The sequence below is a fragment of the Octopus sinensis genome, unplaced genomic scaffold (genome assembly GCF_006345805.1).
Source record: "Octopus sinensis unplaced genomic scaffold, ASM634580v1 Contig15886, whole genome shotgun sequence".
Lineage (NCBI taxonomy): Eukaryota > Metazoa > Mollusca > Cephalopoda > Octopoda > Octopodidae > Octopus > Octopus sinensis.
In genome coordinates this window covers 16,498-33,735 of record NW_021833980.1, presented here as the reverse complement: position 1 = coordinate 33,735, position 17,238 = coordinate 16,498, and the positions used below count along the sequence as shown (strand labels likewise).

General features: G+C 36.3%; 1 protein-coding gene across 13 annotated transcripts in view; it reads left to right on the top strand.

Moving 5' to 3' along the window:
• Window positions 1-17,238, top strand: part of LOC115230610 (slit homolog 2 protein-like) — a 44,747-nt gene that overhangs the window by 11,992 nt on the left and 15,517 nt on the right. For 11 of the 13 annotated variants that reach the window (XM_029800749.2, XM_036499728.1, XM_036499724.1 and 8 more), the window contains 5 exons: window positions 1,210-1,281; window positions 3,278-3,349; window positions 4,514-4,585; window positions 7,230-7,301; window positions 8,337-8,408. In XM_029800749.2, the coding sequence (XP_029656609.2) occupies window positions 1,210-1,281; window positions 3,278-3,349; window positions 4,514-4,585; window positions 7,230-7,301; window positions 8,337-8,408 (360 nt within the window). The remainder of the gene's footprint in view (window positions 1-1,209; window positions 1,282-3,277; window positions 3,350-4,513; window positions 4,586-7,229; window positions 7,302-8,336; window positions 8,409-17,238) is intronic. The other 2 variants (XM_036499730.1, XM_036499729.1) reach the window with 2 other exon arrangements.

Sequence of the window (17,238 nt, the reverse complement as noted above, 5' to 3'; positions counted from 1 at the left end):
TTCCATGTTTTCTCACTCTCTATTACTGTAAATCATATTCAGTTCTCATATTCGTCTTATATTTATTTGATTGAGTCTGAACATGTCAATGACTGTCAGTTGATAATTGTCTGCATAAAAATGTTATTCCTGAAAATATATATGTGTATGTTCATATGTATGTCTGTATCTGCACTATTAATATAAGTTTTAGCTACTATTTTCTTACACATTGTTCTCTTGATTCTGTGGTGCCGTGTGGTTATTTATCCACACTTCCACCGAGATAATATTTTTGTTGTTGTTGTTGTTGTTTTGTTCTTCTTCTTGTAATTCTCCTATTCCCCCTCCTCCTCCACCTCCTTCTCCTCATTTTCTTCTTCTTATTGCAATTCTCCTCCTCAACATGCCCTCTTCGTCCTACTCATCCTCCTTTTTCTTCAATTTCTTTTTCCTCTTCTTCTATTTTTCTTCTTCTTCATCTTCTTCGTCTTCTTCTTTCCTTCTCCATCTCCTTCATGTTCCTTTTCTTCGTCGTCTTCTTCTTCTTCCTCTTCTTCTTCTTCTTCCTTTTCTTTGTCTTCTTCTTCTTCCTCTTCTTCTTCTTCTACTTATTCTTCTTCTTGTTACTTTTCTTCGTGTTCTACTTCTTCTTTGCCTTCTTTTTTCTTCTTCTTCTTAATTTTCTTTGTTTTCTTCTTCTTCTGCTTCTTCTTCTACTTCTTCTCCTCCTCCTTCTTCCTCTTCTAATTTTGTTCTTCTTCTTCTTCTTTGTCTTCTTCTTCTTTTTCTTCTCTGTACTTTATGCTCCGTCACTGGTCTCCCTCTTTTCCATTCTCTGCCAATTCTCCCTCTTATTCTCAGTCTCCAGCTCTTCCTGCTCCTTCAGCTGCTACCCTCAGCGGCCCCCTGAACAGGCATCCCTTCCTTTGTCCTCCTCCTAACCTCCCCACCTCTGCTCCACCCCCACATCCTCCACCTCGTCCCTAATTCCCCTTCTTCTACTTTTCTTTTTCTTCTACTACTGCTTCTTCTTCTCCTTTTTCTTTCTTTTTCTTCTTCTTTTCCTTTCTTCTTCTTCTTCTTTTCCTGTCTTAATCTTCTTCTTCTTCTTCTTCTTCTTCGTTATCTTTCTTCTTTTTCTTCCTTTCATTCTGAAGTCACAGTGTTTGATATCGAATCACAAATATTTTCCATATAATCTATTTTACTCTTTCTTTACTGCTATAGAGATCTGTACGAGAACAACATTTCAACCATCAAAGAAGGTACATTCACGGGGCTTTCAAATTTAAAAGAATTGTAAGTTCGTTTAATTTCTTGATACTATTTTCCGAAAGTTATAATTGATGCTGACATATAAGCTCACAAATGTATAAACTTTCAGACTGCACCAAACAAAATCAATTCGAATTTGTAGAATGAATACGATTTAGGAAGATACAAAAAGAATATGAGAGAGCGAGACAATGTGAAAGAAAGAGAGAGAATTTGAGAGAGAAAGTGAAATAATAGGAAAAATACAATGTTCCTTTATTGTAGTTGCTTTGTTTCAATTTGCATCTCAATAACTCATTTTTGTTCCCCAAATTTCAAAGGTTTTGATATGAATTTGTATTAGAAATGGTAACGTTTGTGAGTTTACATGTTTGCATCAAATACTTTTAGCTGAAGTATATGTGTATGTTCATATATAAGTGTAGTTCTGTGTGAAATGTGACTATATTATTCCTTTATTTTATATTTTACATCCTCCTCCATTTCTTATTTCAATATTCTCCTTCGTGTTTCGATATTATCATTCAACTTCGAATTTTGTCATTCACTTCACGTTATTTATGTAACTGAAGTGGAAGCGGAAAATATATATTCGAATAATATAGTCACATACATTCTATCTGTAAACCTGAAATACTTTCTGTACTTGTAAGCTGGAATATTTGGCCTGATACAATTAAACTGCTGATATATTTCTTGTAAGCGTGTGTTTTCTAATATTCTTCTGACAATGAAGCGATATGAAATAAATAATCTCTCTCACCATATTTCCACAAGTGTGAGTGGGATTATGAGTGATGTAAGTGTGCATAGCGCATTCCGTCGTTGATACTATGACTATAAGAATGCGAATGAGTGCGTTTGAATATGTTGATTTCTGATTCCGTATATTCCCTGATTTTTCAGCCATGTCTTCTCGCCCAAAATTTACCGCTCTATCCTTGAATTATTTCCTGATATTATGACAACATTTTCAGTTTCGTCTTGAACACCATGATTTTCAACGTATCTTCTTCTTCTTCTTCTTCTTCTTCTTCTTCTTCTTTTACTTCTTCTTCTTCTTCTTCTCCTTCTTCTTCTTCTACTTCTTCTTCGTCGTCGTCGTCTTCTTCTTCTCCTTCTTCTTCTTTTTGTTCTTTTCTTCTTCTACTTTTCCTCCTCCTCCTCCTTCTTCTTCTTCTTCTTCTTCTTCTTCTTATCTTCTTCATTTTGTTATTCTCCTCCTCTTCCTCCTACTTCTTCTTCTTATTCTTGTTGTTGTTGTTGTTCTTCTTCTTCTTCTCCTTCTTCTCCTTCCCCTTCCTCGTCATCCATCTCTTTTCCTCCATTTCCTTCTCCTTCTTCTTTTTCTTCTTCTTCTTCTTCTTCTTCTACTTCTTCTTCCTCTTCTTTTTCCTGCTTCTTCTTCTTATTATTCTTCTCCTCTCCATCCCCTTCATTCTTCTATATCTTCTTTTTCTTCCTCCTCTTTTTAATCTTCTACATCTTCTTCTTCTACTCCTCCCATTCCTCCTCCTCCTCCTATTCCCCCTCCTGCATCTCATTGTCCTCCCCCGTCCTCAACCTACTTCTCCTCATCTCCGCCTACTCCTCCTACTCATCCTTCTCCTCCTCCTCCTTCTACTTCTTCTCCCAACTCCTCTTCCTCCTTGTCTTCTTATTTTCCCCTTCCCCTCCTCCTCTTCTTCTTTGTCTTCTTTTCCTCTGCCCATCCTCCTCCTATGTTCCTTTCTCTCCTTCATCTCCTTGTCCTCTTCAGTCCTCCTCCTTCTTCTTCTTCTCCCCTCCTCCTCCTCCAACTCTTCCTTCTTCTACTTCTACTCCCCCTCCTTTTCCTCCTAGTCTTCTTCTTTTCCGCTTCCCCTCATCCCCTTCTTCGTCTTCTTCTTCTCCTCAATCTCTTTCCTGTTCCTCTTGTATTATTTTCCTATAATTTTGTCCCTTTTCATAAAGAACAATATTGAATATGTTATCGCAATTCACACTATGTCAATCTAAGCAATATTGTTTCCTGCTTCAGATCTCTTGACAGCAATAAAATTTCAAGGATTGAAAAGGAGATGTTTCAAGGCCTTCACAACTTAGAGAAATTGTAAGTTCATTCAATGTTGTCGTTTATACATGAGGAATATACTATGTCTTTAAATTTAATATCCCCTTATTTCCATGTTTTCTCACTCTCTATTACTGTAAATCATATTCAGTTCTCATATTCGTCTTATATTTATTTGATTGAGTCTGAACATGTCAATGACTGTCAGTTGATAATTGTCTGCATAAAAATGTAATTCCTGCAAATATATATGTGTATGTTCATATGTATGTATGTATCTGCACTATTAATATAAGTTTTAGCTACTATTTTCTTACACATTGTTCTCTTGATTCTGTGGTGCCGTGTGGTTATTTATCCACACTTCCACCGAAATAAATTTTTTTTATTGTTGTTGTTGTTGTTTTGTTCTTCTTCTTGTAATTCTCCTATTCTCCCTCCTGCTCCACCTCCTTCTCCTCCTTTTTCTTCTTCTTATTGCAATTCTCCTCCTCAACCTCCCCTCTTCGTCCTACTCATCCTACTCTTTCTTCAATTTCTTCTTTCTCTTCTTCTATTTTTCTTTTTTTTCATCTTCTTCGTCTTCTTCTTTCCCTCTTCATCTCCTACATGTTCCTCTTCTTCTTCGTCGTCTTCTTCTTCTTCTACTTCATCTACTTCTTCTTCTTGTTACTTTTCTTCGTGTTCTACTTCTTTTTTGTCTTCTTCTTTGCCTTCTTTTTTCTTCTTATTTTTCTACTTATTTGTATTCTTCTTCTATTTTTCTTCTTCTTCTTCTTCTTCTTCTTCTTCTTCTTTTTTTCTTCTTCTTTTTCTTCTCTGTACTTTCTGCTCCGTCACTTGTCTCCCTCTTTTCCATTCTCTGCCAATTCTTCCTCTTATTCTCATTCTCATGCTCTTCCTGCTCCTTCTGCTTCTACCCCCAGCTGCCGCTCCTCAGTCATCCATTCCTTGGTCCTCCTCCTAACCTCCCCACTACACCTTCTCTTCCGCCCCCTCCACCTCCTGCCCAATTCTCCTTCTTCTACTTTCTTCTTCTACTCATCTTCTTCTTCTACTTCTTCTCCTCCTCCTCCGTCTACTTCTTCTTTTTCTTCGTTATCTTTCTTCTTTTTCTTCCTTTCATTCTGAAATCACAGTGTTTGGTGTCGTATCACATATATTTTCCATATAATCTATTTTACTCTTTCTTTACTGCTATAGAGATCTGAGATGGAACAACATTTCAACCATCAAAGAAGGTTTATTCACGGGCCTTTCGAATTTAAAGACATTGTAAGTTTGTTCAATTTCTTGATATTATTTTCCGAAAGTAATGATGCTGATATATAAGCTCACAAATATATAATATTTCAGACTGCACCAAACAAAATCAATTCGAATTTGAAGAATGAACACGATTTAGGAAGATACAAAGAGAATATGAGAGAGCGAGACAATGTGAAAGAAAGAGAGAGAATTTGAGAGAGAAAGTGAAATAATAGGAAAAATATAATGTTCCTTTCTTGTAGTTGCTTTGTTTCAATTCGCATCTCATTAACTCTTTTTTGTTCCCCAAATTTCAAAGGTTTTGATATGAATTTGTATTAGAAATGGTAACGTTTGTGAGGTTACATTTTTAGCTGAAGTATATGTGTATGTTCATATATAAGTGTAGTTCTGTGTGAAATGTGACTATATTATTCCTTTATTTTATATTTTACATCCTCCTCCATTTCTTATTTCAATATTCTCCTTCGTGTTTCGATATTATCATTCAACTTCGAATTTTGTCATTCACTTCACGTTATTTATGTAATAGAGCAACTGAATTGGAAGCGGAAAATATATATTCGAATAATATAGTCACATACATCTATCTGTAAACCTGAAATACTTACTGTACTTATAAGCTGGAATACTTGGCTTGATACAATTAAACTGCTGATATATTTCTTGTAAGCGTGTGTTTTCTAATATTCTTGTGACAATGAAGCGATATTAAATAAATAATCTCTCTCACCATATTTCCGCAAGGGTGAGTGGGAATATGTGTGATGTGAGTGTGCAGAGCGCATTCCGTCGTTGATACTGTGAATATAAGAATGCGTATGAGTGCATTTGAATATGTTGATTTCTGATTCCGTATATTCCATGATTTTTCAGCCATGTCTTCTCGCCCAAAATTTTTCATTCTATCCTTGAATTATTTCATGATATTATGAAAACATTTTAAGGGTCGTCTTGAAGACAATGATTTTTAATGTATCTTCTTCTTCTTCTTCTTCTTCTTTCTTCTTCTTCTTCTTCTTCTTTTCTTCTTTTCTTTTATCTTCCTTCTTCTTTTACTTCTTCTTCGTCGTCGTCGTCTTCTTCTTCTTCTTCTTTCTTCTTCTTCTTCTTCTTCGTCTTCTTCTCCTTCCTCCGCCTCACCTCCTGCTCATCATCCTCCTCCTTCTTTTTCTTCTCTTCTTCAATTTCTTCTTCTTCTCCTTCTTTTAAACTATTCTTCTTCTTCTCCTCCTCCACCTCCTCCTCTTTCTTTTCTTCTTCTAATTTTATTCTCTTCTTCTTCATCTACATTTACTTCTTGTAATTCACTTCCTCCTCTCACCACCCCACCCCTCCTTTTTCTTCTTGTAATTCTCGTCCACCTCCACCCCTCTCCTCTCTTGCTCCTTTTTCTTCTTCTTCTTCTAATTCTTATTCTTATTCTCCTTGTTCTTCTCCTTCTTCGTCTTCTTCTTCTACTTCTGTTCCCCGTCTTCCTCCATCTTTTTCCTTTTCTTCTTCTCTTTCTACCACTTCTTTTTTTTTCGTCTTCTACTTCTTCTACACTTTATACTTCTTCATATTCTTCTCCTCCTCCTCCTTTCTCTTCTTCTTCGCCTTCATCCTCCTCCTCTTCCTTCTTCTTATTCGTCTTCTTTTTTCTTCTTCTTTTTCTTCTTTTTCTACTTCTGCTTCTACGTCTCTTCCTCCTCCTCCTCCTTCTTCTTCTTCTTCTTCTTCTTCTTGTACTTCTCCTCATCTTCCTCCTTATTTTTCTTTTTCTTCAACTTCTCTTTCTTCTATTTCATTTTCTTCTACTTCTTATTCTACTTTCTATTTCTTCGTCTACTTCTCCTCTTTCGGCTCTTTCTTCTTCATATTTTCATTTTGTTATTCTCCTCCTCCTTCTTCTTTTTTTCTTTTTCTCTAACTTCTTCTTCCCCTTCATCCTCCTCCTCCACCTCTTGCCCCCTCTTCCTTCTTCTTCTCTTTCTTCTACTGCTTCCTGTTCTTCTTCTTCTTCTTCTACCTCTACTCCTCCTTTTCTTCTTCTGCTTCTTCTTCTTCTTCTCCTCATCTTGTAATTCTTCCTTTCCCCTCCCCCTCCTTATCCTCTTTCTTCTACTTTCTTCTACTTCTCCTTCTCATCCTCTTTCTTCTTCTTCTCATCTTCTTTTTTGTAATTCTCCCCCTCCTTCTCCTCTTCCTCCTCCTTCTTCATCGCCTTCTTCTGCTTCTTCTTTTTCCTCTTCTTTTCCTTTTTCTTCTCTTTTACCTATTCTTCTTCGTCTCCTCACCCTCCTCCTCTTTTTAATAATTTACATATTTTTCTTCTACTCTACCCTCTGCTCCTCCTCCTATTTCCCTCACCCCTCCTGCATCTCCTTGTTCTACTCCGTCCTCAGCCTTTTTCCTCCCCTTCGTTCCTTCTCCTCCAACTCCTCCTTCTTCTACTTCTTTTCCCCCTCCACTTCCTCCTTGTCTTCCCCGTTTCCCCTTCCCCTCCTCCCCTTCTTCTTTGGCTTCTTCTTCTCCTCAATCTCTTTCCTGTTCCTCTTCCTCTCATATTATTTTCCTATAATTTTGTTCTTTTTCATAAAGAACAATATTGAATATGTTATCGCAATTCACACTATGTCAGTCTAACCAATATTGTTTCCTGCTTCAGAGGTCTTCGCAACAATAAGATTTCAAGGATTGAAAAAGAGATGTTTCAAGGCCTTCACAACTTAGAGAAATTGTTCTTTCAATGTTGTCGTTTATACATGAGGAATATACTATGTCTTTAAATTTAATATCCCCTTATTTCCATGTTTTCTCACTCTCTATTACTGTAAATCATATTCAGTTCTCATATTCGTCTTATATTTATTTGATTGAGTCTGAACATGTCAATGACTGTCAGTTGATAATTGTCTGCATCAAAATGTTATTCCTGAAAATATATATGTGTATGTTCATATGTATGTATGTATCTGCACTATTAATACAAGTTTTAGCTACTATTTTCTTACACATTGTTCTCTTGATTCTGTGGTGCCGTGTGGTTATTTATCCACACTTCCACCAGGATAAATTTTTTGTTATTGTTGTTGTTGTTCTTCTTCTACTTCTCCTCCTCATCTTCCTATTTATTTTTCTTTTTCTTCAACTTCTCTTTCTTCTACTTCATTTATTCTTCTTCTACTTCTCCTTCTTCTTCTTGTTTTTCTTCCTAACCCACTTCTACTTTCTTCTACTTCTCCTCCTTCTCCTTCTCGTTCTTTTTATCCTCATCTTCTTTTTTGTAATTCTCTCCCTCCTTCTCCTCTTCCTCTTCCTTCTTCATCGCCTTCTTCTACTTCTTTTTCTTTTTCCTCTTCTTCTTCTTTTTCTTTTACCTATTCTTCTTCGTCTCCTCATCCTCCTCCTCCTCTTTTTAATAATTTACATCTTTTTCTTCTACTCTACCCTCTGCTCCTCCTCCTATTTCCCCCACCCCTCCTGCATCTCCTTGTCCTCTTCCGACCTCAAGCTTTTTCTTCTCCTCCCCACCTCCTCCTCGAACTCCTACTTCTATTTCTTCTCCCCCCCTCCTTTTCCTCCTCGTCTTCTCCGTTTCCCCTTCCGCTCCTCCCCTTCGTCTTTGTCTTCTTCTTCTCCTCAATCTCTTTCCTGTTCCCCTTCTTCTTGTATTATTTTCCTATAATTTTGTCCCTCTTCATAAAGAACAATATTGAATATGTTATCGCAACTCACACTATGTCAATCTAACCAATATTGTTTCCTGCTTCAGATCTCTTTCCTTCAATAAAATTTCAAGGATTGAAAAAGAGATGTTTCAAGGCCTTCACAACTTAGAGATATTGTAAGTTCATTCAATGTTGTCGTTTATACATGAGGAATATACTATGTCTTTAAATTTAATATCCCCTTATTTCCATGTTTTCTCACTCTCTATTACTGTAAATCATATTCAGTTCTCATATTCGTCTTATATTTATTTGATTGAGTCTGAACATGTCAATGACTGTCAGTTGATAATTGTCTGCATAAAAATGTTATTCCTGAAAATATATATGTGTATGTTCATATGTATGTATGTATCTGCACTATTAATATAAGTTTTAGCTACTATTTTATTTCACATTGTTCTGTTGATTCTGTGGTGCCGTGTGGTTATTTATCCACACTTCCACCGAGATAATTTTTTTGTTATTGTTGTTGTTTTGTTCTTCTTCTTGTAATTCTCCTATTCCCCCTCCTCCTCCACCTCCTTCTCCTTTTTCTTCTTCTTCTTCTTATTGCAATTCTTCTCCTCAACCTCCCCTCTTCGTCCTACTCATCCTCCTTTTTCTTTAATTTCTTCTTTCTCTTCTTCTATTTTTCTTCTTCATCTTCTTCGTCTTCTTCTTTCCTTCTTCATCTCCTGCATGTTCCTCTTCTTCTTCGTCGTCTTCTTCTTCTTCTTCTTCCTCTTATTCTTCTTCTACTTCATCTTCTTCTTCTTCTTGTTACTTTTCTTCCTGTTCTACTTCTTCTTTGTCTTCTTCTTTGCCTTCTTTTCTTCTTCTTCTTTTTCTTCTCTGTACTTTCTGCTTCTTCAATGGTCTCCCTCTTTTCCATTCTCTGCCAATTCTTCCTCTTATTCTCATCCTCCTGCTCTTCCTGCTCCTTCTGCTGCTATCCCCAGCTGCCCCTCCTCAGTCATCCATTCCTTTGTCCTCCTCCTAACATCCCCACCTCTCCTCCTCCTCCGCCTCCTCCGCCTCCTCCGCCTCCTCCGCCTCCTCCGCCTCCTCTTCTTCTTTTTCTTCTTCTAGGTCTTCTACTCCTTTATCTTCTCCTTTCTTCTTCTACGTTTTCTTCTACTTCTTCTTCTTCTTCTTCTTCTCCTCTTCCTCCTCCTTATTCTTCTTTTTATTCTTCTTCTTCTCTTCATCTACCTTCTCTTTTCTTCTTCTTCTTTTCTTCTTCTTCTCCTTCTTCTTCTTTTTCTTCTTCGTTATATTTCTTCTTTTTCTTCCTTTCATTCTGAAGTCACAGTGTTTGATGTCGTATCACAAATATTTTCCATATAATCTATTTTACTCTTTCTTTACTGCTATAGAAATATTGGTTCCAACAACATTGCAACCATCAAAGAAGGTGTATTCACGGGGCTTTGCAATTTAACAGAATTGTAAGTTCTTCAGTTTCTTGATATTATTTTCCGAATGTAATAATTGATGCTGATATATAAGCTCACAAATGTATAAAATTTCAGACTCCACCAAACAAAATCAATTCGAATTTGTAGAATCAACACGATTTAGGAATATACAAAGAAGAATATGAGAGAGCGAGACAATGTGAAAGAAAGAGAGAGAATTTGAGAGAAAATGTGAAATAATAGGAAAAATATAATGTTCCTTTCTTGTACTTGCTTCGTTTCAATTCGCATCTAAATAACTCATTTTGTTCCCCAATTTCAATGATTTTGATATGAATTTGTATTAGAAATGGTAACGTTTGTGAGTTTACATGTTTGCATCAAATATTTTTAGCTGAAGTATTTGTGTATGTTCATATATAAGTGTAGTTCTGTGTGAAATGTGAATATATTATTCCTTTATTTTATATTTTACATCCTCCTCCATTTCCTATTTCAATATTCTCCTTCATGTTTCGATATTATCATTCAACTTCGAATTTTGTCATTCACTTCACGTTATTTATGTAATAGAGCAACTAAATTGGAAGCGAAAAATATATATTCGAATAATATAGTCACATACATTCTATCTGTAAACCTGAAATACTTACTGTACATGTAAGCTGGAATATTTGGCCTGATACAATTAAACTGCTGATATATTTCTTGTAAGCGTGTGTTTTCTAATATTCTTCTGACAATGAAGCGATATGAAATAATCTCTCTCACCATATTTCCACAAGGGTGAGTGGGAATATGTGTGATGTGAGTGTGCATACCGCATTCCGTCGTTGATACTATGAATATAAGAATGCGTATGAGTGCATTTGAATATGTTGATTTCTGATTCCGTATATTCCATGATTTTTCAGCCATGTCTTCTCGCCCAAAATTTATCGATCTATCCTTGAATTATTTCCTGATATTTTAAGAACAATTTCAGTTTCGTCTTCAACACCATGATTTTCAATATAACTTCTTTCTTCTTCTTCTTCTTCTTTTCTTCTACTCCCCTTCTTCTTCTTCCTTTCTTCTTCTTCGTCTTCGTCTTTTTCTTCTTTTCTTCTTTTCTATTCTTTATTCTTCCTTATACTCTTCTTCTTATTATTCTTATTCTTCGTCGTCGTCGTCTTCTTCTTATATTCTTAGTCTTAGTCTTCCTTCTTCTTATTCCTTAGCCAACCTCATGCCTCCTCCTATCCTTACTTTCTTCTCTTCTTCTTCATTTTCTTCTTCTTCTCCTTCTTCTTTTAAACTATTCTTCTTCTTCTTCTTCTTCTTCTTCTTCTTCTTCGTCTTCTCCTTCCTCCGCCTCACCTCCTGCTCATCATCCTCCTCCTTCTTTTTCTTCTCTTCTTCAATTTCTTCTTCTTCTCCTTCTTTTAAACTATTCTTCTTCTTCTCCTCCTCCACCTCCTCCTCTTTCTTTTCTTCTTCTAATTTTATTCTCTTCTTCTTCATCTACATTTACTTCTTGTAATTCACTTCCTCCTCTCACCACCCCACCCCTCCTTTTTCTTCTTGTAATTCTCGTCCATCTCCACCCCTCTCCTCTCTTGCTCCTTTTTCTTCTTCTTCTTCTAATTCTTATTCTTATTCTCCTTCTTCTTCTCCTTCTTCGTCTTCTTCTTCTACTTCTGTTCCCCGTCTTCCTCCATCATTTTCCTTTTCTTCTTCTCTTTCTACCACTTCTTTTTTTCTTCGTCTTCTACCTCTTCTACACTTTCTACTTCTTCATATTCTTCTCATCCTCCTCCTTTCTCTTCTTCTTCCCCTTCATCCTCCTCCTTTTCCTTCTTCTTCTTCTTCGTCTTCTTTTCTTCTTCTTTTTCTTTCTTTCTACTTCTACTTCTACTTCTTCTCCTCCTCCTCCTCCTCCTCCTCCTCCTCCTTCTTCTTCTCCTTCTTCTTCTTCTTCTCCTTCTTCTTCTTCTTCTTCTTCTTCTTCTTCTTCTTCTTGTACTTCTCCTCCTCATCTTCCTCCTTATTTTTCTTTTTCTTCTACTTCTTCTTATTCTACTTTCTATTTCTTCATCTACTTCTCCTCTTTCGGCTCTTTCTTCTTCATAGTTTCATTTTGTTATTCTCCTCCTCCTTCTTCTTCTTTTTTTCTTTTCTCTAACTTCTTCTTCCCCTTCATCCTCCTCCTCCACCTCTTGCCTCTTCTTCCGTCTTCTCTTTCTTCTACAGCTTCCTGTTCTTCTTCCTCTTCTTCTACCTCTACTCCTCCTCCTTTTTCTTCTTCTGCTTCTTCTTCTTCTTCTTCTTCTTCTTCTTCTCCTCCTCCTCCTCCTTCTTGTAATTCTTACTTTCCCCTCCCCCTCCTTATCCTCTTTCTTCTTCCTCTTTTTCTTCCACTCCTACTTCTACTTTCTTCTACTTCTCCTCCTTCTCCTCCTTCTTCTTTTTTTTCTCATCTTCTTTTTTGTAATTCTCTCCCTCCTTCTCCTCTTCCTCCTCCTTCTTCATCGCTTTCTTCTTCTTCTTCTTTTTCCTCTTCTTCTTCTTTTTCTTCTCTTTTGCCTATTCTTCTTCGTCTCCTCACCCTCCTCCTCTTTTTAATAATTTACATCTTTTTCTTCTACTCTACCCTCTGCTCCTCCTCCTATTTCCCCCACCCCTCCTTCATCTCCTTGTCCTACTCCGTCCTCAGCCATTTTCCTCTCCTTCGTTCCTCCTCCTCCAACTCCTCCTTCTTCTACTTCTTCTCCCCCTCCACTTCCTCCTTGTCTTCTCCGTTTCCCCTTCCCCACCTCCCCTTCTTCTTTGGCTTCTTCTTCTTCTCAATCTCTTTCCTGTTCCTCTTCTTCTTGTGTTATTTTCCTATATTTTTTCCCTTTTCATAAAGAACAATATTGAATATGTTATCGCAATTCACACTATGTCAATCTAACCAATATTGTTTCCTGCTTCAGAAACCTTGGCAACAATAAAATTTCAAGGATTGAAAAGGAGATGTTTCAAGGCCTTCACAGCTTAGAGGAATTGTAAGTTCTTTCAATGTTGTCGTTTATACATGAGGAATATACTATGTCTTTAAATTTAATATCCCCTTATTTCCATGTTTTCTCACTCTCTATTACTGTAAATCATATTCAGTTCTCATATTCGTGTTATATTTATTTGATTGAGTCTGAACATGTCAATGACTGTCAGTTGATAATTGTCTGCATAAAAATGTTATTCCTGAAAATATATGTGTATGTTCATATGTATGTCTGTATCTGCACTATTAATATAAGTTTTAGCTACTATTTTATTTCACATTGTTCTGTTGATTCTGTGGTGCCGTGTGGTTATTTATCCACAATTCCACCGAGATAATGTTTTTGTTATTGTTGTTGAAGTTTTTGTTCTTCTTCTTCTTCTTCTTCTTCTTCTTCTTCTTCTTCTTCTTCTTCTTCTTCTTCTTCTTCTTCTTCTTCTTCTTCTTCTTCTTATTATTATTATTATTATTATCCCTCTCCTTCTTCTTCTCCTTCTTCTTCTTCTTCTTCCTAAATCCCCCTCTTCTTCTTCTTGTTTTTCTTCTTCTTCTTCTTCTTTTTCTCCTTCTCCTCCTCCTTTTTCTCCTTCTCCTCATTCTTCTTCTTTTCTCCTTCTTCTTCTTCTTCTTCTTCTTATTCTTCGTCTCCTCCTCCTCCTCCTTCTTCTTCTTCTTCTTCTTCTTCTTCTATTCTTCTTCTTCTTCTTCTTCTTGTTCTTCTTCTTCCCTTATTCGTTATATTTCCATATAAATTCTTTCTTCACATAATGAACATTATTCAAACTAAGCAACGTTTCTTCCTGCTTCATATATCTTCTGAACGATGACATTTTTTCGCATTTCCTTAATATATCGACGAATCAACTACTGGACTCTATTCATGATATATCTATTTGAATGTGTTTGGACATGACAACGACTGGCAGTTATTTATCCGCATTGCCGTTATTCTTCTTCTTCTCCTTCTTCTTCTCCTTCTTCTTCTTCTCCTTCTTCTTTTTCTACTTCTTCTTTTTCTTCTTCTTCTTCTTCTTCTTCTTCTTTTTCTTCTTCTTCTTCTTCTCCTTCTTCTTCTTCTTCTTCTTCTTCTTCTTCTTTCTTCTTCTTTTTCTTCTCCTTCTTCTCCTTCTTCTTCTTCTTCTTCTTCTTCTTCTTCTTCTTCTTCTTCTCCTTATTCTCCTTCTTCTTCTACTTCTTCTTCTTCTTCTTCTTCTTCTTCTTCTTCTCCTTCTTCTTCTCCTCCTTATTCTCCTTCTTCTTTTTCTTCTTCTTCTTCTTCTTCTCCTTCTTCTTCTTCTTCTCCTTCTTCTTCTTCTTCTTTTTCTTCTTCTTCTTCTTCTTCTTCTTCTTTTTCTTCTTCTTCTTCTTCTTCTTCTTCTTCTTCTGTTAGCACTGAGGACATCCTCAATAAAATGAGTATTTTTGGTCACTCCAAGTTCTTCACATGTTGTGTAGTGGACACTAAGGACTTGCTTCCCTCTACCCATCTATTGACATCGATTTTGCTGGAGTATAATGTAATGAGATTGTCTGTGAAATGTGAAGTGTAGTTCTGTGATGTCAACACGCGTGATCCGTGTCTCGTTCTTAGACTATATATTCTACCCCGCCAGATCACAGATTCTTAGACCACCCACCATCACTTCAGCAGTAAATAAATGCACCACTGAGCGCTGGTGTGGCTTGACCCTACCCACCCAACTCCCTGAGAACAACAATTAGGAGAAAGGAATGATTGCACAGGCAGTAGGAGCTAGCGTAAGAACCACCTTGAAGAACCACAGACTAAAGTATCACTAGTTTAGTTTAGTTTAATTTTTTGTCTCAAAAAGCAAAAGCAAGGCCATGTAGGGGGACAGGGCGTTATGTACAGGGAGGGTGGTCATACAAAGAGTTCAGGCTATTTCTGGTCAAGAGAGACTTTGAACCGAGCGGTCGTCGGCATCTTCACTATCTCGTCCGGCAGCTTATTCCACGGATCCGCAACCCGGACGGAGATAGCCCCTCTCCTTCGATTGAGATGAAATCGTCGTAGATAGAGCTTTTCGGAGTGACCCTGCAGCCGACGCTCTGGAGCAGGAGTGAAGAACAGCTCTTTCGAGAGGATACACTTTCCGCTTATGATGTAGGGACCAAGAATGAGATCACCACGGCGTCGTCGTTTTTCGAGAGAACAAAGGTCGTGCGTCTTCGGCCTTCCTTCATAAGACAAATGCTTGAAACTATACATGTAAGTTCAAGGTGCGGCCATTTGTGTCGGTGTATCTGGAGATATTGCCGGCCTCTTCATGACCTGGTGGATCAGAAAACCTAAGCAATCCTTGGCAAAACAGTCCACAACTCTTCTAATTTACTGTAGGTATATAGATGGCATTAATATCACAGTTAAGACCAGCTCTAGTAACGGTAATGTAGAAACTGAGAGGAACATAATGGAGAGCATCCAGCAAGTAGCCAACTCCATCCACCAAAGTATCAAGGTGACTATAGATTATCCCACCTGGCACCCCAACATTTGACTCCCCGTCCTTGTTACTGAACTTCACTTAGAGACTGTGAACAACAGAGTGCAGCTCTTCCACTCCTATTACATGATTTAATTAGTAATTCAGCTCTCAACCTAATTAATTGCATCGTTTTGGCAATGATGATCGAGATGTAAGCTACATTTCGAGCTAAAATAATTGGAAATTGATTCTTTAAAATATTTATTTCAAAGTTTTCGAGGTAAAAAATGGCAGCGTAAGGCAAAAAAGTGACTTTGAATCAAAATATCTCAGTTATTTCCAAAGGAAATGTGTAGATTAATCAAATTTAAAAGAACGTCTTCATGGGGAAGACTCTTTTAGTAAAAATCCCGTTATAAAATTCAACCGACAAAAAAGAAGTGTGGCTTTTAGCGACGTAGAATTGGTAACAATTAAATCCACGTCGAAGTGTTCTAATGCTTCTGATATTTGTTTGCCAAAGATTTCCAATAAAGTTTGATGAGTTATCCTTGTTCTTCATTGTCTTCTGAAGTGTTCAAATTGTAAAGTCAATTTATAGGTACCCAGTATTTATCTTCTACCAAAAGGTGACCATTGTTTTATGAACTTTGAATAGGATTCTGATAGTTATGCACTGGTCTGAAGATGGTCAATGTTATTGCAATAATTATTATTTTATTGTTTTGAAAACCTTTTTTATCATTACACTGCTACTGGAGTATGTACTTTTACTATTCCTTGTTTCAGTTATCAGATTGCGGCCATGCTGGAGTACTACCTTCAAGCGTTTACTCGAACAAATCATCCTTAGTACTGAATTTTTAAAATCTGGCACTTAATCAGTCGGATACCTTTTGAGGAATCACTAAGTTACGGGGGACGTAAACAAACCAATATTGGTTATCAAGCACTCGCATATATATATATAATATATATATATATATAATATATATATATATATATATATATATATATATATATATATATATATATATATATACGAAGGGAATCCACACAGTTTCCTGCAGCAAATTTACTCACAACGCTTAGTTGACCCAAGGTTATAGTTAATGTTATTTGTCCAAGGTGCCACACAGTTGGACTAAAGAATCCATGGATGTGAGATGTAATTTTCCTGCCACAGAACCTTGCCTGTATGGAGGAAGATATTTCTACCATAGATGAGAATGTTGACTAAAACCCATATTGTGCACATAAGAAAGTCTCCTTGTTATTTTTTTTTATTTTTGTATTTTATTCCCTTCCATCTTTTGCTGTTTTGTTATCAGGTTTTCTGTTAGGATAATTAAGTTAGATTGAAGGAACCTATTCTTGTTCAAACAACACTTCCCATAGAAATATAAAGAGGAATAAACAATTGTAGTGTGTAATATCAGCATTTACCCTGTTAGTGTTGACTAAAAAGCAATTTAGAAATGAACAAGAGTAAACAGATTTATTTAATTTTACTTATTTTAAAGTGTGTAATATTTGTCTCTTTTTCAGATATTTGAACAGCAACCCAATAGAAAAATATGAAGATGGCGCTTCTTATTCTTCCCAGCATAGTTAAAATGTAAGCAAAACAGTTTTTTGGGTTATAGGAAAATGAAAAAAATAAAAATGAGGTCATAAAATTCTCAATTCCTCGTTAAATGTTGTTGGTAATAAACAACAATGAGTTGATTTAAATTTCAGTGGATCAACATGATTTCCGAGCACTGTGTTTTATTATCGAAAAGATTATGTTCAAATATCAGAAGGTTGGTTTGATCTAGTTTACCCCATGTTTATAAATACTCATAATTAACTGGAGTCGAGAGAGTGGCCTACATACAAACCTTCATGCACACATATATAAATTTTCCTGTGTGTGTATGCGTATGTGCATATATAAGCATACACACACACACACATATATATATATTGTTATTACTTATTATATCCTTATGACAACGGAGTTATCAGAAGGAATAAGAACCACAAAAATTCCATTCAAATATTTCTGATGATTGCTGTATTTGCCTCT